We start from the raw sequence: 22,978 nt of genomic DNA, 5'->3' as shown, positions 1-22,978 counted from the left end.
GCTCTTCCCCGATTACCCTCTGCTCAAGGGTTGGCAGTCTTGTTTCTCCGTCATGTGTTCAGGCTCCATGGGTTGCCCAGGGATATTGTCTCTGATCGGGGTCCGCAATTCATTGCTCGTTTCTGGAAACGTTTTTGTGCCTCATTAAATATGAAACTCTCTTTAACATCTGGGTACCATCCACAATCTAATGGACAAACCGAACGAGTTAACCAGTTATTAAAACAGTATTTACAGTTGTATTCGGCCAAACTCCAGAATGATTGGTCTGAATTTCTTCCGTTAGCCGAATTTGCTTATAATAACTCTTGTCATTCTTCCACCAAGGAGTCCCCATTCTTTTCAGTCTTTGGCTTTCATCCTAGAGCCAACTCTTTTTTTCCTCATTCTCCAGTCTCCTCGTTGACCTTAACCTCCCATCTCAGAACAATTTGGAGAAAGGTGCACCTTGCCTTGAGAAAAGCTGCCTTCCGAGAAAAGAAATTTTCTGATAGGCTCCGACGTCCTTGCACTTTTAAGGTGGGAGATAAGGTATGGTTGTCAACTCGCAACATCAAGCTCCGGCAACCTTCGGCTAGATTGGGACCCAAATTTATTGGACCATTCCTTATCATTAAGAAGGTCAACCCAGTTGCTTTTCGGCTACGCTTGCCGAGATCTCTCAAAATTGGCAATACTTTTCACTGTTCTCTTTTGAAACAGTATTTTTCTTCCAGGAGATTTCCTCGGAGGAATTCCCAGGGTAGATCTCCGGTGGATGTTCAGGGGCAACAAGAGTTCTTGGTGGAGAAGGTTTTAGATTCTAAGCTTTCTCGGGGTCGGCTCTATTTTTTGGTCTACTGGAAAGGTTATGGCCCTGAAGAAAGATCTTGGGTGTTGGATAAAGATTTACATGCTCCCAAGCTGAAGAGGATTTTCTTTCAGGAGTTTCCTCAGAAAGCAGGCTCTAGGGGTTCTTTAACCCCTCCTCAAGGGGGGGTACTGTTAGGCGCGGCGGCCTTCGGCCGTGCCCTGACTGAGCAGCGGTCACGGCCGCCGCGCCTCTCTCCTTCCCTGTCCTCCGCACGGCGCCTAGCAACGCCAGGACACCGTGCGCACGATAGCCGCCGGGTCCCTGGCAACGCAGGACGCCGTGCGTGCAGGGCCGCCGGGTGCATAGCAACGGGGACGCCACAGGTGGACCGCGTTCCCCGTTGCTAAGAATAGTTAATTAGGTTGCTCGTGCAGCAGGGCAGCTGCACGGCAACTAGTAATTAGGGTCTGAGGGCTGGTCCTGCTGGCCCTCCTGTTATTGGCCAGCAGGGCCTTTTTATGTGAGCCAGCACACTGCAGCCCCGCCGGTGATAGCTTCTTGTATGCTGTTCCTGCCTTGCAGAACTCTGTTCCTGTCAGCCGTGTTTGGTGGATCTTGCTCCCTGCCCTTTGGTACTTTGGAGGTCCGAAGCCGGTCCTGGGAATCCTTCTAGTCCTTGCGAACCTGTTTGTCATCTGGGGTTCTCGCCCGGTTTTGTGAGTAGCGGCTTCTGCCGCATGTTGCGGCCTATGCCGCTTAGTGGTTACTTTACTGTGAATTGGTGCATTTGCGGAGGTTTCCGCTTTCACTGTCCTCCCCGGAACTCGGCGGTGCCGTGTAGGGGAGTGGACAGTGGTCTCTTTGCAGTTCTTTTTCCTTTGGCGGCGTGCCGCACATACGTTTAGTTTTTAGGTAGTTTATTGCCCCTAGCGTGGTTGTTTCAGTTAGAGGTCCCTGTGTTATTATCCTGTCTCAGTTCACGCCTTGTCTCTCTTTAAGACCTGAGGGGGCATCGGAGTTGGGCAGACCTAATCCGCCCTTCAAACGCGGCTGCCATGGGCCCAAGAAACCATAGTCGTTCAGGCGTGAATTGATAACACGGGTAAGACAACGGAGGTAGGGTGCTAGGGGCTATTTCCTTCCCATTTCCCAATCCCAGCATTCCGTCTTGGTGCTCAGGACTCACTACATAAGATCTCCCCTGTCCTGAGCCTCAGGATCGTAACAGATGTGGCTGATGTAAAAGGCTTCGTAGCCGGTGTAGCTGAGGGGAGAAAAGGAGACTTATCCACGGTAGCCGTGGCAATCCACGCATCCAGCGCCTCCCCAAAGAGAGCCTGACCCTTGTATGGTAGGCCCTCCACACACTTCCTGGATTCCGCGTTCGCAGACCAGTTGCACAGCCAGAGACCTCTGCGAGCCGAGACATGAAGGAGATCCTCGCAGCCATGGAACCCAGGTCCTTCATGAAATCCACCAGGAACCCTGCAGAATCCTGAATATTACGTAAAAATAAATCAATGTCACCTTTGTCCAGCGTAATCGATGCCTCCTGCAGAGTGATTGACCACCTGCCAATAGCTTTAGCAATCCAAGCACAGGCTATAGTAGGCCGCAATATAGCCCCTGAAGCTGTGTAAATGGATTTTAGCGTAGCATCCACCTTGCGATCTGCCGGGTCCTTTAACGCGGTACATCCCGGGACCGGTAATACCACCTGCTTGGACAGCCTGGATACAGAGGCGTCAACTATCGGCGGGGACTCCCATCTCTTCCTATCTTCCTCTGAGAAGAGAAAAGCCACCAAGACCCTCTTGGGAATCTGGAATTTCTTTTCCGGAGTTTCCCATGCCTTTTCAAAGATAGCATTCAATTCTTTGAATGCCGGGAATGTGAGGGGGGCTTCTTATTATCCGCAAAGAAGGCCTCCTCCACCTGTTCCGGAGCTGTGTCCGAAATGTTTAAAACATCCCTAAAAGCCTCAATCATCTACTGCACCCCCTTGGCAAGTGATGCCGTCCCCCTCAACACATCCCCATCACCGTCTGCAGCATCAGAGTCGGTGTCCGTGTCATCCTGCAAAATTGCAAGCACACGTTTATGAGAATGTACCGCAGGGGACCCCGAGGAGGCAGAATCAGACCATACCACCATAGAGGACTGGAGGACCTGAGTGGCATGCTCAGTCCTAGCAACTCTATCAGATATCTGAGAAATAGTCCCCCTCAGAGAGACTAACCATTCTGGCTCTCTAGCAGGAATCTGTGCTAAAACAGTGCAATCCTGATTACATGGAATGGAGTCTTCCTGGGAAGACAAATCCTCTGCAGCATATGAAACAGTGTCCCTAGACATGTTGTCACACACACACAAACACCCCACAAACACACAGGGTATTATGTAGACAGAGTTTCCCCCCAAGAATGGCAGAGAGACACAGAGATTGGAGCCAACCCACACACAGCGCTTTTCAGGTAAAGGGAGTCCCTTTCCAGCGCTGACTGTGTCCCTTAATAGGTGACACAGCCCTTAAGCAGCCTTCCCTACCTTCTACAGCCCCCTGGTACCGTACAGACTGCTGGAGAAAGCTCTGGAGGGACCTGGATCCAGTGAACCGTGACTGCAGGCAGGAAAAATGGCGCTGAACGCTGCTGGGTCTGCTTTGAGGAGAAGCTCCGCCCCCTTCAATGGCGCCATCTTCACGCTCACATGAGGATTATACTGGCCCGGAGGATTGTGCTGACCCGGATCCGCAGACCCCGACATGCCTGAAACGACCAGTGTATGGTCCGGAGCTGGCCCAGGGCGCTCCCTCCTGGCCCAGGGCATTCCCCGTCCTATACTAAGTATGTAGGCACGACAGGAGAACAGCAAAAGGGCTAGTTTGTTACAGTTCCAGCTTCTTTAAAACTATATGGTTACACTTTTATTGTGACTTTTCATATTAGCATTTGAGACAGTTTACATTTTTCAATTGATGTGCTCACCCTTCCAATAAGGACATTTGACTGATAACAGAGATGTTACTGTCCTATATCTCATACTGGCACTTTCGAACCAACCAGTATACGTGCTTTTTAAGTCAATCTTGCATTGACCAGATGATTTAATCCCTTGTATTTTCCTAATCTAGGGCTACAAACTGGTGAAATGATGGTCATATTAGTAACCTTATAAGGGCCTTGCTCTAATCAGTGAAGTGAGGATCACGGATTATAACATTTTTCCGGTTACTCATTTTTATATCCTTTATAAACAGCGACACCTTGAACATATGGTTACATGCAACCTACTACCATACCATACTGTATATGCCCAATCTCGTCTGATCTTGGAAGCAATACAGTATTGGGCCTGGTCAGTACTCGATTGGGAGACCACCAGTGAATACCAGGTGTTGTAGGTTACTTCTTGTACCACACTAGTAAAAGGTTGATTCTGCATGGACTAGGATATATGTTCAGCATATATGCAATTAATGGACAACAACTTCATCAATAAATTCACAGACTCAGATTATTCTGTGGTTCACGACTAATTCAGTCAGTTATTTATTCTTTTTTGATCTTGTCTGTTTGCTTATATTAAAGTTTTTTCTATTAAAAGTTATGTTTTAATTCACACATTACTATATCACGTTATAGACCACATTGTTTATTATTCAAACGTGTTTCCGAGAGTGACTGCTCCCAACAAAGATAACTTTTTCTTCTTCCTTTACTCTCATATTCAATTATGTCTGTTGACCTTTGGGAGCACCACTGACAATCACTATTGTACAGTATCTACCCAAAAGGTTGCATACCATTGGTAGATCGTGATAAATACGAGATTAAACTCTACCTGTCAGTTTTCTCGGAAACTGTATTCAATAATGCATTACTTTTCCAAGTACTATGCGGTACCCCATCCGTTCTTTGCTTTGAACAAATCAAATAAGCAAGGAAGCCAATACCATGTACTGTACTTGGTAAGAAAGTTTAGTGGCTTATTCGAATTCAGCAGCCAAAATTGAAATACTCTTCATTATGTCAATGATGAAGTCTCCACGCAGTGATACTCAAGTAGCCATGGTAATTTACCGTGGATACCCCCCCCCCCCCCCCATGCCAGCAATCATCTGGGATTTTTTTCCACATGCATGAGGCAGGCAAAAAAAAATCCCTGATAACCAGCCCTATCAGCCCCAATTGTTTGCAAGAACACATACTGTAGGTCCAGGAACTTATCTGATAAACTCCTGTTTTTTTTCTCTAGAACAATTATCGGAGCCAATAGAATATCTCCCATAGGGTTAAGCCCAGTACTCACGGGCCGATCAAGGAGAGATGCGTGCTGAGCGAACCGCTCAGCACACATCTCTCCTGCCGCTCAGCACAGCGCGATCTGTGCTGAGCGTGCGGGGGGGAGACGGGGGGGCCGCTCACTTCACCCAGCGGGTGAAGTGAGCGACCCGCTAGATTGGCCTGCATGCAGGCCAATCTAGCAGCGGCGATAGCGATGTGCGGGGCCGCGCATCGCTATCGCCGAGGGGGCTACACACGGAGCGATCCTGCCGATATTCTAAGCAATCTAGTCAGATTGCTTAGAATATCGCTCCGTGAGTACCCCCCTTAACAGTTTATTTAACTTCTGGCTACTGTATCACTTGAGCAATAGGCTATCCATTCACGACAGTGAATCTCTGCAGAATGCATCTCACCTATTGCTATCCATTTCCAACTGTCTCTGGAGACTATAGAGAAGATTTTTCTTTTTGTTATTGTTATATACTGTAATTTAATTAAAAACATTTTTTAAAAACAAAATAAATATATGGTGCCTTATGTAAATGGGCTACTAGTAACAGTAATGCTTTATTTCCGTCATAAAGAAGAAAAGCACAATATTATTCTGATCATGGTATTATTACCTTGGGTATGTGATGTCAAGAAGAATTCTCATTGAAATTTCTCTCAGCTGTAGAAATTAAAGTGTACGGAAATATCACATTACTAGGTGCTTCATCGCGCCCTACGGGCGCTCTTCACACCGCCGCAAGGGGCTACGCCCCCTTAACCCTTGCATGCCTTTCTGGGGTTCAATATTTGTATTATATAAAGTATTACCTGCATTCCTTTGTTAGTGGTTAAATATTGCACAATGAAAGGGCGTGCGATGGTGAAGGAGGCGCAGCCCCTTGCGACGGCGTGAACAGCACCTGCAGGGCACGATGTACAGAATGTAGCGGGTCGGAGGGGGGGGACTGCGGATGGTGTCTGTAGATGCTGCAGGTGGAGGGGGGGGGGGCAAAAGTGGGGGTGGGGCCCGGATGGGGAAGAGTCGGGAGGTGCTGCGGGTGGGGGAGGGGCAGAGGAGTGGGGGATGCAGATTGGGGAGGGGTCCGGAGGCACTGCAGGTGGGGGAGGGGCAGGGGTGCCATGGGTGGGAGAGGGGCAGGTGTGGGGATGTTGTGGATGGGTGAAGGGTTCCGGAGGTGCTGTGGGATGGGAAGGGGCGGGAGTGCCGGGGGTGGGGTAGGGGTCCGCAGGCGCCATGGGTAGGGGAGGGGCAGGTACGGGTGGTGCGGCGCATAGGGAAGGAGGTCCGGAGGTGCTGCTGGTGGTGGAGGGGCAGGTGCGTTGGTGCCATTGGTGGGGGAGGGAGGGACCGCGGATGAAGGAGGGTGTCTACAGATGCTGCGGGTGGAGGGGGGCAGGTGTGGGGGGAGACATATAAAGGGGGTGGATGGTGGAGGGGGCCTGGAGGTGCTGTGGGTGGTGAAGGGGCGGAGGAGTGGGAGCCGCGGGTGGTGTAGGGGGTCTGGAGGCACAGCGTGTGGGGGAGGGGTGGAGTGCCGCATGTGGTGGAGGGGAAGGTGCGGAGGTGTGGTGCATTGGGGAGAGGTCTGGAGGCGCTGCGGGTACTGTACCTGCCAAAAAGGTAGTTGGAGGGTATGCAGTAACAGGGCCAGGACAGGGGTGACAGGGTCAGAAAAGGGGTGACAGGGCCAGGACAGGGGCGACGGGGCCAGGACAGAAATGACAGGGACAGGATAGGGGTGACAGGAACAGGACAGGGGTGACAGGGCCAGTATAGGGTTGACAGGGCAAGCACAGGGGTAACAGGGCCAGGATAGGAGTAACAGGGCCAGCATAAGGGTAACAGGGCCAGCATAAGGGTGACAGGGCCAGCATAAGGGTGCATAAGGGTGACAGGGCCAGCATAAGGATGAAAGGGCCAGGATAAGGGTGACAGGGCCATGATAAGGGTGACAGGGCTAGGATAAGGGTGAAAGGGCCAGGATAAGGGTGGCAGGGCAAGGCCAGGGACATGACAGAACACAGGGCATGGGAGAGATTGGTATTAGGGACAAAACAGTGGTGACAGACAGATGTGTCTTACCGGAGTCACTGCTGCTGGCTGCTGCTGTTCCACTCCAACCTGTTGGGATCTGCTGCTGGTGGAGACTTGGCATGGCTGACTCTCTTAGGCTGGAGTCCTGCTTCCTCTGCCCGTCCGCATCCCTCCCCCCCTCCTCAGTCACACACTGCAGACCTCGCGCAGCTGCCGGGCACTGTGGTAAGGAGAGACTGGGAGTGACTGGTTAGCCCCCAGGAGATGCTGCGGCTGGAGGGAGGAGGTGGTCGGAGCCTGCAAGCAGCTCGGACTTCTTCAGCGTTACCCGCCGGCTAAAGTGTGTGGAGGAGCTGGGCGCACCTCACTGTGGGTGGCAGCGCTGCAGCTAGCGGTGGGGTTGCCGGGGCTGGAGATAACAGAGGCAGTACGGAACCTGCACAGCGGCAGGTGCCCCACAAAACTGCAGCTAAGAAGCGTGGAGTGTGCCAGAAAGTGACGCTCCTCCGCGCCAGAGAGGGGGGGGGGGGGGGGGTCAAGCACACAGTGAGCCGGTGCCCGTCTGTCTGTACGGCATACCCCCTCACACACCCCCATACCTCCCAAATGTCCCGATTTTCGCGGGACAGTCCCATTTTTTTGGGTCTGTCCCGCTGTCCCACCCGCGGGTCGCAGTGTCCCGCGGTAACGGGGGGGTCAGTTGGAAAGCTCCTGTACTCGCTGTTCTGCTTAGCAGAGCAGCGGTGAATAGTGGAGACAGAGGGAGAGGGGGCATCAGGGGGTATGGATTAAGGGGGGTTCCAGCAGCAGAGCCGGATTAAGGGGGGGGGGGCAGGGGGTACGTACCGTTGGCCCCACAGTTTTAGGGGGCCCCCCGGCTGGAGTAGCTCTGTCCCAGCTCAGAAGCTCCCCCCCCCCCGTCCTGCCAGCAACAACGGCAGCATTGTGCTACTGTCAGCACACGCTGCTGCGTGTTGGCAGGTCTGTGGTGTTGCAGGGAGGCAGCAGTCTCCCTGCTTTCTTCTGCCTGTGCGGGTGTGTAGAGGGGAGCGACCACCCCCCCTCTGGATTTACCCCTAGCTGAGGGGCCAAAATTCCATGTAAAAAAAAAAAAAAAACACACGGAATTTGTGTAAGGGGGCGTGGCCTCGCGCCCGCGATTAGGCCACGCCCCCAACCCACAGCAGGCACAGCAATGAGATAGGGCTCCCCTGTCACAAGTGCCCTGGGCCCCCCGGACTCATAATCAGCCCCTGGGGGCATGCCAGCAGCTCACAGAGCACTGGGCATGCCCCTTCATTGACGAAAACGGGGGCCCTCCCGTGAAGCCACGCCCCCTTTTCGACGAGTGTGTGTCCCTTCTTCTGCCTGAAGAAAGCTCCTGCAGAAAGCTGGGAGGTGTGCACTCCTGCCTGTGCCATGCCCATACTATCTGCTTCTGCTCCTAGTCTCCTATAGATTTGGCCAGATCTGTAACTCATTTGACTAACTCCGCCCAGTGTTGTGACTCCGCCCAGCGTTAGCAAATGAATCACAAAGTCACAGATCTGGGCTATTATATAGGACACAGGTTCTCAAACTCGGTCCTCAGGACCCCATACGGTCCATGTTTTCCAGGTCAACTGTAGATTTTTAAAATGTGACAGTTGGTGATACACAGTGCAGCTGCCGGGTGACATGGAAAACGTGAGCCGTGTGGGGTCCTGAGGACCGAGTTTGAGAACCACTGATATAGGAGATAATGTTACAGCACTACCCTGCGGATGTGTATATTGTACAAAACAGTTATAATCAATGATTTTATGTTGGTAATTATATGGTACTTACGCCATGTTTCTTGTGAGCGTACAGAACGCTTTTCATCTTATATTTATAAACTGAGACAATTGTTAATACAGTGTGAAAGTAAAATCTGATGGCTGCTAGGTCTGTAGTCCACTGCTATGTTCGCCAATAAAAACAATGACAGGAAATTTTAGGGAACACAAAAATAAGCAGAATGATTCTCTCTTGCTGCCTGATACATATGGTCAGTGTGTAGAAAACACAAGTATGTAATATAACTCATTATAATATACATCCAATTAATAAACTACATCTAAAACAAATGTAAGGTAATAGCTATTTACATAGCAATCTGGACAACTGTACACACCCAGTTAGCTGCAAATCTTGCCATGAATATGCCCCAAAAAATCACTGATGCCAACCGCCATCAGCTGTCAATGGGGATCATGTACTGGCAGAGTTGGTCGCATACTATGGCCATCTTCAGCAAAATATACAAAGCAATATAGTTGTTGTCATTGCACTTGTAAAATCAGTGTTCATAAACAAGGTTTATTTAAAAAAAAAAAAAAAAGGACACGTGACATATATAAAGAGATTGGGTTTTGGAGTCATTTTAATCTTACATGTTACAATACAAAAGTTGTAGTATATCTGGTTTGCTATTAGATCTGCTCTAGTTAGTAAAGTATGCACTATTCATAGAGGTTATTTTAGAAAAAGTTTAAGAATCTCAAAATGTCATTAATGCTATACAACTATACACTGTTACATCATACGCAATGTGCAAAATATTTACACATCATAGTTTAAGAAATTAAGATAATTTTTCTTCATACATTCCATGTGATGTGTATCTCCTTCCAGCTCTAACTGGTGTATTTACTTCAGTAGAGACTGCCCAGCGGTTCATTTATCTTATCTGTGTGCAGATTATGTTTATGTATTTATTCAGGAATATTAGGGACTGTTTTGCCCTTACGTTACTGACCCTGGGGTATCCCTAAGTCACTTCAGTATTTGTCAATGTCACATAAATAGCATTTTGAGCAGGTTCTACACCATATTAAGAGAAGCATAAAACACACCTAAGTAGCATTGTCACGTGAGCCAACTGATAATATTGCCAGTATGCTGATGAAGGTGCGGATCTGTACTTTAGTGACTTTTCACAAATGTCAGAATAGCTCGCAAAAAAATGAAAAGTTGCTCATTGCATTCTGATACATTTTTGTGAAATTCCATTCCACATTTCAAGTCAGAGGATTCAGTCAATAAATTAAATATCCTAAAATGTATGATATAGCAATTTCTTGTTAACCTACTCAACCCATTTATACATATGTGTTGCTCTATGCAATCAGGGAAAGCATTCACATTATCATAATGTGCCTGTTGATAAAGCAAGTAACTTAACAACCCCCGTGTAAGGCTATGTATACATTAGGATGACATCGCAAACCATGCAATGTCGTCCGCGACGGGATCCAACATCGGTAAGTGCATACACACTTGCCAATGTCGGCTGCGATGGGGGGAGGAGGGGGAGCAAGGCCAAGCTGCATGGCCCTCGTAAGCAATATCGCACGTCAGATCTGCATGCATGTCCGACGTGCGAAGCTGGACAAGACCTGCGAGAGTGCGCATCGTATCCAGTATCATGCATACACACTATACAATATAGCAATGAGCCGGCCGATATCAGCCGAATTATATGCGATATTGCATAGTGTGTACACACCCTTAGTTAGCAGTGAAGCAACTGCTCAGCCCTCCAGTCCAGCAGTAGGATTGGCTTATGTATCACTAGTATCAGAAATTCTGTGTTCTCAACATAAACTATACCACACTGCTCACTAGGAGACAGAGCATCCGATCAGCTGGCAATCATCCATACTTGCCTACCCTCCCGGACTGTCCGGAAGACTCACGCATTTAAGGCCGTGACTCGGTGAGAGCAGGGAACGCTCCCGGATTCAGCCCAGTTCCCATGTGAAGGGGGTGGGGGCTAGATTGGATGATGTGATTTGCTGGAAACCTTACAGTATGCCAGGATGCCACAAACCACATCACCTGGTCCTTCCACTTACGCCTCCCTTTGGAATCTCCAAGAGGACAGGTTCCAAACATCAGCAAGTAAGCAATCTTCAGAAAATAATATTACAGACATTATGTAATTACGCATATATTTTCTATTTATCATAACGGAAAATGTAGGGAATTTTGAAAACTTAGCATTATTATTAAATATGAGTGTCAACACGGCAATAATAATTAAAAAACAGTGATATAAAGATAATGATGGTGGTTCATTGTTCTGTGAGGAGTCTCATAAGCCAGTCCGTTGCATGCCCTGGTCACATGACAGCACAGCTGTATTTCGGGGAGTGGATATATCGTCTATATTCCATAAGCTGATTCAAGTAAACATTCGAAGGCCACTTGTGACTCTCAATAAAATCCAGTTCTTCAGCTACGATAATAAAACAAATGTAAAGAGAGACAACTAAAGCATGCTTACACAGGAGATTTCACATACACACAGAAACATGGTTAGATGGAAACGCTGCTGTAGGGATATTTTTAAATCACACAGCAAAGTGAATGAAATACATATACTGACTGCTGTTTAAACCATTGGAAACAATGGCCTTTTATTTGGATCACAAACAGGTTGAAAGATATATTATGAACAGGCACTGGGAAATCGTATAGCGAGTTCTGGAGAGTTGAAATCACTGCTGCAGCTTCCTTGGAAGTAGCAACAATGCTTACATATATTATGGTAATGCAGCAAGAGGCATTTGGTATCCTCATGCATGCATTACGTCCGAAGACACAGCATCGGTTCACTCTGACACCATCAGCCAGCGGGGAAACTCAGAGGATAAGCAGACTGCAGAGCCAAAGCCAGGAAATATCCGTCGTAAGATAAAGGGCCCTACACACTGGCCGACATGACTGCACGATATGAACGATCTCGTTCATTAATAAACGAGATAACGTTCATATCGTGCAGTGTGGAGGCTCCAGCGATGAACGATGCGCGGCCCCGCGCTCGTTCATCGCTGGTCCCCCGTCGGCTGTACATGCAGGCCAATATGGACGATCTCGTCCATATTTGCCTGCACTTCAATGCAGCCGGGTGACGGGGGGAGTGAAGAAACTTCACTCCCCCCGTCACTGCCCCCCCCCCCCGCCGCCGGGTCGCTCATCGGCCGTATCCGCCGTCGGGCAGCTCAGCGGCGGATCGGCCAGTGTGTAGGGCCTATAAGTCCCTGGCCTTTGCACTCCTACAGGTCAAAGGAAAGGTGACCATCACCGCCCCCTCAAACAGCTGAAGACTTCAATCACCCAATGTCTGCAGCTTTACAGCGTTCGAGGAGGCAGAACCCATACTGCACGGGTCCTGAGAATGCACAGTATACCGAACATCGGTACATTGCGACTTTTCCAGTATATCGATCGGACTTGAATCAGACCCATTGTGCTGTATTAAAACATGGAACCATGATGTATTTAGTAGAACTTTTTTGCAACTAATCAACGTAGAGAGCTCAATCCTATGAAGTGTAAAGGGAACAAGTTGCCATTACAACAGTGTTTAGCCACTGGCAATGGGAGCAATCTGCCCTGGACTCGCAGATTTTTGTACACAGTCCTATGCAGCTCTGAACAAAAATCCGCAGTCCGGAGGAACCGTAATTGCAGCATATTTGCGTGGCCAGCAGATTTACGGATAATAGGATGGAGCCCAAAGTACTTGATGATGTACAAAAATATTTTAAATCCCATAATTTGTCAAAATGAATTAACCAAAATAATTAAATAAGTGACTAGTATTCATCCCTTGTTATATCCATACTACGTAGATTTCCTGTGAAGTAACCAAAGCCACATAAATAGTTTATTGGAGCTCACTTGTGTGCAGGTGAGATGTATCACACAATTATAGCATAACTATCTCTGTGAGCTTCCCCAGGTAGTGTATTTCCAAGCCAAGACTACAAGCTGTACATTCCAGGTAGATCTGGAACATTGTCATTGAGAATTACCAATCAGGCAAAGGGTACACAAATATTTCCACGACATTGAATATACCCGGGAGCATAGTTAAGTCCATCATAAAAAAAATTTGAACATTGGGAACAATTGTGACCCTAACTGGGACAAGCAGTTCTCCAAAATGGATTGTCTGGACGAGAAGAGCTGTAGCATGGGAGTCCAACATGAGGCCAATGGCAACTCCGAAGGAGTTAGTCTTCCATGACACAATGATAGAAGTAACTGAGCTAGGGGTAAATCTACAGTAGGTGGGTTTTGTGGGAGGGTGGAAAGAAAAACCATTATTAACAAACTCACATCAAGCCTGGCGATAGCTTGCCGAAAAACGTGGGAGACATGACCATGTAGCAGATGTTTCTATGGTCTGATGAAACCAAAACTGAACTCTTCACCCACAATAGTAACCACTATGCTTGGCACAATCCTAATAAATACAGAGAAAACCTAGAGGAAAACAGCTGCAGTCTACAAGAACGCTGGGACGTGCAATAAGAGGTGTCTTCTAACACAACAATGACAGAAAGCATAAAGCAAAAGGCACACTGGAGAAGCATTTAATGTCCTGAAGTGGTTGAGTCAAAGCTCACAGCATCTGTGGCAAAAACTGCTTTCTACAAATGATCAACACCCAACCTGAGGGAGCTTCAACAATCTCCAAATTCCAATGTCTATATTACAATGTCTTTATTATAAAGAATAATAATGCAATCACTTATTTTACGTTTTATGCTCCTTATTTTATGTATATTAAATCAAGTACTTTGTATTGATCATTGGTAAAAAAATTTAATGAGTATCATTATGGTTGCATGTTGTAGAGCAAGTAAATGTGAAAAAGACAGTTTGTCTGTTAGGCTGGTCTACACTGATAATCTATTTGTTAAACCAAATAGGAAAACAATGGGACCTGTAGCCAATTTGGCCAAACACATGAAAGCCTAAATTACGTATTAAGGGCCTAATTCAGACCTGATCGCTGTGCTGCTAATTTTGTTGTCCTGCGATCAGATAGTCTCTACCCAAGGGGAGTGTAAATTTACCCATGCAAGTGTGCGATCGCATGTGTACATTGTGGGAAAATGTCCCTCAGGCAGCGGACAGCTGCAAATCCGTTTGCATCTCACTCACCATCAAATGATATTCCCACTGTGTGCAGTCTGTGCGCAGCCCAGGACTCACTCCTACAGTGCAAAGAGAACGGGCTGAACGGGGCCGGAGCTGACGTCACACACCCTCCCTGAAACCGCTTCCGAACACCTGCGTTTTCCCTGACACTATCAGAAAATGGTCAGCTACCACCCACAAACACCCTTTTCATGTCAATCAACGCCTGTGCTATTCAAGTTTTTGCACCAGCTTGTCGCTGTTTGCGATGCCTGTTGTTGTTTGGTGATGCGCGTGCGCATTGCAGTGCATACGCATGTGCAGTCAATCGATAATCGTCAGCAGCAATAAGGTCTGAATCGGGCCCTAAGTTATTTAAGAGTCATGCTGGATGTACAGATCACATGCAGATACGGCATATTTAGGTGAGACTCACACAAGTCTATTCGGTCATCATCCAATTTTATGAGATCTGAATGTTATTCATTCTGCAAACTCAAGCCAATTTGTTTGCTATATATTAATATGGATTTACAGATGCTGCTCTTTACACAGTTACTGTCTGAAGAGTACCTGAGAGGTCTTGGAATTCTGGCTTCTGACTGAAAATCAGATAGTGAGTAGCAATAAAATGAAGCAGCCAAGTGTACAGACATTCAGAGTTATGAAACTGTCAAGAAGAACAGAAAAATATATTAGAAAAAAACAAAAAATAAGAATTTACTCACCAGTAATTCTATTTCTCGTAGTCCGTAGTGGATGCTGGGTACTCCGTAAGGACCATGGGGAATAGACGGGCTCCGCAGGAGACTGGGCACTCTAAAAGAAAGATTAGGTACTATCTGGTGTGCACTGGCTCCACCCTCTATGCCCCTCCTCCAGACCTCAGTTAGGAAACTGTGCCCGGAAGAGCTGACACTACAAGGAAAGGATTTGGAATCCAGGGTAAGACTCATACCAGCCACACCAATCACACCGTACAACTCGTGATATCTATACCCAGTTAACAGTATGAATAACAACTGAGCCTCACAACAATAACCCTTTAGTTAAGCAATAACTATATACAAGTATTGCAGAAAATCCGTACTTGGGACGGGCTCCCAGCATCCACTACGGACTACGAGAAATAGAATTACCGGTGAGTAAATTCTTATTTTCTCTGACGTCCTAGTGGATGCTGGGTACTCCGTAAGGACCATGGGGATTATACCAAAGCTCCCAAACGGGCGGGAGAGTGCGGATGACTCTGCAGCACCAAATGAGCAAACTCAAGGTCCTCCTGAGCCAGGGTATCAAACTTGTAGAATTTTGCAAACGTGTTTGATCCCGACCAGGTAGCAGCTCGGCAAAGTTGTAAAGCCGAGACCCCTCGGGCAGCCGCCCAAGAAGAGCCCACCTTCCTCGCGGAATGGGCTTTTACTGATTTAGGATGTGGCAGTCCAGCCACAGAATGAGCCTGCTGAATCGTGCTACAGATCCAGCGAGCAATAGTCTGCTTAGAAGCAGGAGCACCCAGCTTGTTGGGTGCATGCAGGATAAACAGCGAGTCAGTTTTTCTGACCCTAGCCGTCCTGGAAACATATTTTCAGGGCCCGGACTACGTCCAGCAACTTGGAATCCTCCAAGTCCCGAGTAGCCGCAGGCACCAAAATAGGTTGGTTCAAATGAAACGCTGATACCACCTTAGGGAGAAATTGAGGACGAGTCCTCAATTCTGCCCTGTCCATATGGAAGATCAGATAAGGGCTTTTACATGACAAAGCCGCCAATTCTGACACACGCCTAGCCGAAGCCAAGGCCAAATATATATGACCACTTTCCACGTGAGATACTTCAACTCCACGTTCTGAAGTGGCTCAAAACAATGTGATTTTAGGAAATCCAACACTACGTTGAGATCCCAAGGTGCCAATGGAGGCACAAAAGGGGCTGAATATGCAGCACTCCCTTAACAACGTCTGAACTTCAGGTAGCGTCTTTCCTAGCCTTTAACAGCGTAGGAATCACTTCATCTGGAACGCCCTTTTCCGTTAGGATCCGGCGTTCAACCGCCAAGCCATCAAACGCAGCCGCGGTAAGTCTTGGAACAGACAGGGCCCCTGCAGTAACAGGTCCTGTCTGAGAGACAGAGGCCATGGGTCCTCCGAGATCATTTCTTGTAGTTCTGGGTACCAAGTTCTTCTTGGCCAATCCGGAACTACGAGTATAGTTCTTACTCCTCTCTTACTTTCTATCCTCAGTACCTTGGGTATGAGAGGAAGAGGAGGGAACACATAAACCGACTGGTACACCCACGGTGTCACTAGTGCGTCCACAGCTATCGCCTGAGGGTCTCTTGACCTGGCGCAATATCTTTTTAGCTTTTTGTTGAGGCGGGACGCCATCATGTCCACCTGTGGCCTTTCCCAACGATTTACAATCAGCTGGAAGACTTCTGGATGAAGTCCCCACTCTCCCGGGTGGAGGTCGTGCCTGCTGAGGAAGTCTGCTTCCCAGTTGTCCACTCCCGGAATGAACACTGCCGACAGTGCTATCACGTGATTTTCCGCCCATCGGAGAATCCTTGTGGCTTCTGCCATCGCCATCCTGCTTCTTGTGCCGCCCTGTCGGTTTACATGGGCGACCGTCGTGATGTTGTCTGACTGAATCAGCACCGGCTGGTTTTGAAGCAGGGGTTTTGCCTGACTTAGGGCATTGTAAATGGCCCTTAGTTCCAGAATATTTATGTGTAGGGAAGCCTCCTGACTCGACCATTGTCCTTGGAAGTTTCTTCCCTGAGTGACTGCCCCCTAACCTCGGAGGCTTGCATCCGTGGTCACCAGGACCCAGTCCTGTATGCCGAATCTGCGGCCCTCGAGAAGATGAGCACTCTGCAGCCACCACAGCAGAGACACCTGTCAAAGTCGAAAAATATAGCGACCTATGATGCCTTGTACTAACCCCAATGCACGTGCCCGCTGCTCGCGCACCGACTCCCCCGTGCGTACGCATCCCATCAGGTTGCGTAGGGGACGCTCTGACGTCGCCTGCGCATGGAGATGGGTATTTACGGCGGTGTTTGTGTGCGACTAGCGAGCGACTCGATCGCTACATATTTAACCAATATAATGCGTTTTATAGTTAATATCCCCCTTCATAATGTCAGCAAGTATGGTAAGTTTAAAACCTCTTAGACAGAGAGATTCCTCTTTGCATGCTGGGAGGGTTCAGACAAAGGTTGGAGGGTAGTGTATGGTGTCCAGCTGTGGGGTATTGAAGAGGTGTTGCGTCTATGACAGTTGGGAGGGATTCGCATAGTTCCTGCTCATGGTTATGCACAGAAGTAGAACATAAGATTAATTGCATTCAGAATAAATTACACATAAATGCAGGGTAGGTGACTGGAATTCAGTCACCTCTTTCCCACAGACTGAAAACAAATAGCCTTATTTACACTAAGCTTTGAGATTCTATGAAGAGGGTTTACACCTTTGTTTATGAATAGGTCCAGGTTTCTCTCCAGAATAATGAGTGCTGAGATGTCATTGTCTCAACTGAAAGAGGTGACCGTGGGGTAAACAAAGCCAAGAGACAGAGTTTGTTTGGAAGATCCAAACAATAGGTTTCCACAATACAACCAGAGAGGAATTTAGAATACTAAAAAGTCCTAGCCAGCGCCCACTTCTTGAACTAACCAATGATCCCAGGTGCAGTACATGTCCCACCCCCTAACCAATGGAAAGAGGGCACAACAGTATCTATTGTAGTATGTCTTGAGCTAGTACATAAATATAGTTTGCAATAGGCTTGGGGACACAAGACTCTACTCTCGACAAGGTTTTCATCACTGATTAACTGAGGGCTGGATTTCCAGATTGCGCCTGCGTTTCATTCCCATGTGTGTAAGTACTCTCTGTAACCAACTTATTCTCTGTATTTGCCATACTCTCTCTCTCTCTCTCTGTTATTGTTAAACTATTGTATATTGTATATGTGTAGTTATTATGTTTAGATATTGATGTTAGCCTGTAGTGTATGAACTGTTAACTGTTTTCCTTTTTTTACATAGCTAGATATTGTTAGTAAAGGTGTTGGAACCTTAGCAAGGTATTGTGTGTTTATTACATTACTGAGGGTATTCGGAGCATCTCAATCGCTCAAACAGCTTTTGTATTAACAAGGTTAAGCAGCGTTATATCACTACAGTATTTCAATACAAGGTTTACAGTATAAGCGTATCCTTTCTGTGTGTTGCATACAAGGTTTACTGAGTGTCATCCTGTGAGCGTCTGCGCCGCTCGTGTTCCCCTCGTGGTCACGAGCGTTCGCTACGCTGGTAGCGTAGCATTACGGTAGTCGGCCGCCTATAGCGTGCTCAACACCAAGCGTTAAGCTGTGAGAGAGCGTGCCGCATGTGGGTCTCGACCACGGCTAAGCGTCTGCTACGCTAAGTGTGTACCCTTACGGTACCCCATACGCCAATTGCGTACTGAGTCTCTTACCCACACATAGTGAATGTTATAAGATAAATAATTAGCTTTATCACATCCTGGCCCTCGGGGACAGGGTGATCAGCCGATGCATCTGAAGATGCGATCCGGACCACTTGTCTAACAGATCCCACTGAAAGATCCTTGCATGGAACCTGCCGAATGGAATTGCCTCGTAAGAAGCTACCATCTTTCCCAGGATTTGCGTGCAGTGATGCACCGATACCTGTTGTGGTTTTAGGAGGTCTCTGACCAGAGATAACAACTCCTTGGCCTTCTCCTCCGGGAGAAACACCTTCTTCTGTTCTGTGTCCAGAATCATACCCAGGAACAGCAGACGCGTCGTAGGAACCAGCTGCTACTTTGGGATATTCAGAATCCAGCCGTGCTGCTGTAGCACTTCCTGAGATAGTGCTACTCCGACCAACAACTGCTCCCTGGACCTCGCCTTTATAAGGAGATCGTCCAAGTACGGGATAATTATAACTCCCTTCTTTCGAAGGAGTATCATCATTTTGGCCATTACTTTGGTAAATACCCTCGGTGCCGTGGACAGACCAAATGGCAACGTCTGGAATTGGTAATGGCAGTCCTGTACCACAAAACGGAGGTACACCTGGTGAGGTGGGTAAATGGGGACATGTAGGTAAGCATCCTTGATGTCCAGTGATACCATGTAATCCCCCTCTTCCAGGCTTGCAATAACCGCTCTGAGCGATTCCATTTTGAACTTGAACTTCCTTATATAATTGTTCAAGGATTTCAAATTTAGAATGGGTCTCACCGAACCGTCTGGTTTCGGTACCACAAACATTGTGGAATAGTAACCCCGTCCCTGTTGAAGGAGGGGAACTTTGATTATCACCTGCTGGAGGTACAGCTTGTGAATTGCCGCCAGTACTACCTCCCTGTCCTTGGGAGTAGCTGGCAAGGCTGATTTGAGGTAACGGCGAGGGGGAGACGTCTCGAACTCCAGCTTGTATCCCTGAGATACCACTTGTAGAACCCAGAGATCCACCTGTGAGCGAACCCACTGGTCGCTGAAGTTCCGGAGACGGGCCCCCACCGCACCTGGCTCCACATGTGGAGCACCAGCGTCATGCGGTGGACTTAGTGGAAGCAGGGGAGGATTTTTGTTCTTGGGAACTGGATGTATGGTGCAGCTTTTTCCCTCTACCCCTGCCTCTGGGCAGAAAGGACGCGCCTCTAACCCGCTTGCCTTTCTGAGGCCGAAAGGACTGTACTTGATAATACGGTGCTTTCTTAGGCTGTGATGGAACCTGAGGTAAAAAAGTCGACTTCCCAGCTGTTGCTGTGGATACGAGGTCCAAAAGACCGTCCCCAAACAATTCCTCACCCTTATAAGGCAAAATTTCCATGTGCCTTTTAGAATCAGCATCACCTGTCCACTGCCGAGTCCATAATACTCTCCTGGCAGAAATGGACATTGCATTAATTCTAGATGCCAGCAGGCAAATGTCCCTCTGTGCATCTCTCATATATAAGACTACGTCTTTAATATGCTCTATGGTTAGCAAAATAGTATCCCTGTCAAGGGAATCAATGTTATCAACAGGGAATCAGACCACGCTGCTGCAGCACTACACATCCATGCTGAAGCAATAGCAGGTCTCAGTATAGTACCTGAGTGTGTATACACAGACTTCAGGATAGCCTCCTGCTTTCTATCTGCAGGCTCCTTTAAGGCGGCCGTATCCTGAAAAGGCAGTGCCACCTTTTTTGATAAGCGTGTGAGCGCCTTGTCCACCTTAGGGGATGTCTCCCAGCATAACCTATCCGTTGGCGGGAAAGGGTACGCCATTAGTAACCGCTTAGAAATTACTAGTTTCTTATCTGGGGAACCCCACGCTTCTTCACACAATTCATTTAACTCATCAGATGGGGGAAAAGTCACTGGCTGCTTTTTCTCCCCAAACATAATACCCTTTTTTGTGGTAACCGGATTAATGTCAGAAATGTGCAACACATTTCTCATTGCCGTAATCATGCATCGGATGGCCCTAGTGGATTGTATATTTGTCTCATCCTCGTCGACACTGGAGTCAGACTCCGTGTCGACATCGGTGTCTGCCATCTGAGGTAGCGGGCGTTTTTGAGCCCCTGACGGCCTCTGAGATGCCTGGGCAGGCGCGGGCTGAGATGCCGGCTGTCCCAAAGCTGCGTAATCGAACCTTTTATGTAAGGAGTTGACACTGTCGGTTAATATCTTCCACATATCCATCCACTCAGGTGTCGGCCCCGCAGGGGGCGACATCACACTTATCGGCACCTGCTCCGCCTCCACGTAAGCGTCCTCATCAAACATGTCGACACAGCCGTACCGACACACCGCACACACACACAGGGAATGCTCTGACTGAGGACAGGACCCCACAAAGTCCTTTGGGGAGACAGAGAGAGAGAGTATGCCAGCACACACCACAGCGCTATATAAACAGGGATTTACACTAACAAAAGTGAATTTTCTCTATAGCTGCTTAATATACTCAGTTTGCGCCTAAATTTAGTGCCCCCCCTCTCTTTTTTACCCTTTGAGCCTGGAAACTGCAGGGGAGAGCCTGGGGAGCTGTCTTCCAGCGGAGCTGTGAAGAGAAAATGGCGCCGGTGTGCTGAGGGAGATAGCCCCGCCCCCTTCTCGACGGACTTTTCCCGCTTTTTTATATACTTTTATGGCGGGGGATTATGCACATATACAGTTTATTAGACTGTATTATGTGCTTTTTGCCATGTAAGGTACTCTAATTGCTGCCCAGGGCGCCCCCCCCCCCCCCCCAGCGCCCTGCACCCATCAGTGACCGGAGTGTGTGGTGTGCATAGGGAGCAAGTGCGCACAGCTGCAGTGCTGTGCGCTACCTTAATGAAGACCGAAGTCTTCAGCCGCCGATTTCCTCCGGTTTCTTCCGTCTTCTGGCTCTGCAAGGGGGACGGCGGCGCGGCTCCGGGAACGGACGATCGAGGTCGGACCCTGTGTTCGATCCCTCTGGAGCTAATGGTGTCCAGTAGCCTAGAAGCACAAGCTAGCTGCAAGCAGGTAGGTTTGCTTCTCTCCCCTAAGTCCCACGTAGCAGTGAGTCTGTTGCCAGCAGATCTCACTGAAAATAAAAAACCTAACAAATACTTTCTTTCCTAGAAGCTCAGGAGAGCCCCTAGTGTGCAACCAGCTCGGGCCGGGCACAGATTCTAACTGAGGTCTGGAGGAGGGGCATAGAGGGAGGAGCCAGTGCACACCAGATAGTACCTAATCTTTCTTTTAGAGTGCCCAGTCTCTTGCGGAGCCCGTCTATTCCCCATGGTCCTTACGGAGTACCCAGCATCCACTAGGACGTCAGAGAAATATATCATTCACATACTATGATAACACGCCAGCAGCTTGAAGCCTTCTCCCCCCTCTCCTGTGACAGCGGCAGAGTTTAGCCGAAAAGGTTGGCGGAGCTACACGGCGCTGAGGGTGCGGAGCTACACGGGACCTAAAGGGGCGGAGCTACACGGGATGAGGCTGGTACAGATCCTAACAGCCAGCCAGATCGGTAAGTGGCTGGAAAGAGTGAGTGAGTGAAAGAAAGTGTATGTGTGTGTGTTTATGTATCTATTTGTGTGTGCATCTGTGCATGCAGGGGCATATCTACTACTTGGCCAGGATGACGCTAACCAGGGGTGCCAGCAGAGGGAGGGCACAGTCCAGGGGTGCCCTTCGTAGTCAAGGGGGAAATTTGCATAGCCAGCCAAGGGCGCGCTTCCCAGCTCCACTCCGTCCTGTGTGATTGCGCAGAGCCCTGGAAAGCCATGGATGGCTGCTCCTGTCCCTGCTGTGAGTGTACTCTGCTTTGTGCCATTGGATGCATTGTTTGCAGCACTCAGACCGTAGGGGGTGTGTGCAATGAGAACGGGTACCTGGTGACATGGAGCTGACCTGCCACTGCCTGACCTACGCTCCCGGGGCCCTGTAACCAGCCACCTATTGATTTGGGTTTGGGGCAGTGGCGTCACAGTGCTGGATGTGTTTGCGGGTGAGATGGAACCTCTGCGTGCATCAGTGAAGCGGTGCGGGGCTGAGGTCCTCTGAAGAGCCCACACAGCAGTGCCCTGTATCCTCCTCCATGTGGTGTAATCGGTGCAGGAGGCAGCACACCTCTCTGGTAAAGGGGACTCTGATGTAGATTAATACAGTCTCTTTTACTGGTGGTGTGTTATGAGGATGAAGTAATGATAGCATACAATGACAGCAGCACTATAAAGTGTTTGAAATTATCTCAAACCCTTTAAGATATGTTGTCACTCTGGTTTTAGTTGTAAAGCATTTTATTAAGAATTACATATTTGCTTGTATATATATTTAGGCAAGTGTGGTGACAAGTATGAAAGTTAACTCCTACACTAAACAAATGGAATGTTTAGTAGG

The 22,978-nt window shown here is 48.4% G+C and overlaps 1 protein-coding gene and 1 pseudogene across 4 annotated transcripts in view; one reads left to right on the top strand and one right to left on the bottom strand.

Moving 5' to 3' along the window:
• Window positions 1–4,080: 4,080 nt before the first annotated feature.
• On the top strand, window positions 4,081–4,199 carry LOC134934976 (5S ribosomal RNA; annotated as a pseudogene).
• A 5,316-nt stretch (window positions 4,200–9,515) lies between these two features.
• The window catches only part of RHOBTB3 (Rho related BTB domain containing 3), a 228,957-nt gene continuing 215,494 nt past the window's right edge, over window positions 9,516–22,978 (bottom strand). For all 4 annotated transcript variants that reach the window (XM_063964040.1, XM_063964042.1, XM_063964038.1 and 1 more), the window contains 2 exons: window positions 14,660–14,756; window positions 9,516–11,390 (listed from right to left, as the gene is read on the bottom strand). In XM_063964040.1, coding sequence (XP_063820110.1) covers window positions 11,275–11,390; window positions 14,660–14,756 — 213 coding nt within the window. In that variant the 3' untranslated portion in view covers window positions 9,516–11,274. The remainder of the gene's footprint in view (window positions 11,391–14,659; window positions 14,757–22,978) is intronic.

Source organism: Pseudophryne corroboree, chromosome 1 (genome assembly GCF_028390025.1).
Source record: "Pseudophryne corroboree isolate aPseCor3 chromosome 1, aPseCor3.hap2, whole genome shotgun sequence".
NCBI classification, from domain to species: Eukaryota; Metazoa; Chordata; class Amphibia; order Anura; family Myobatrachidae; genus Pseudophryne; species Pseudophryne corroboree.
This window is presented reverse-complemented; position numbering and strand designations above follow the sequence as displayed.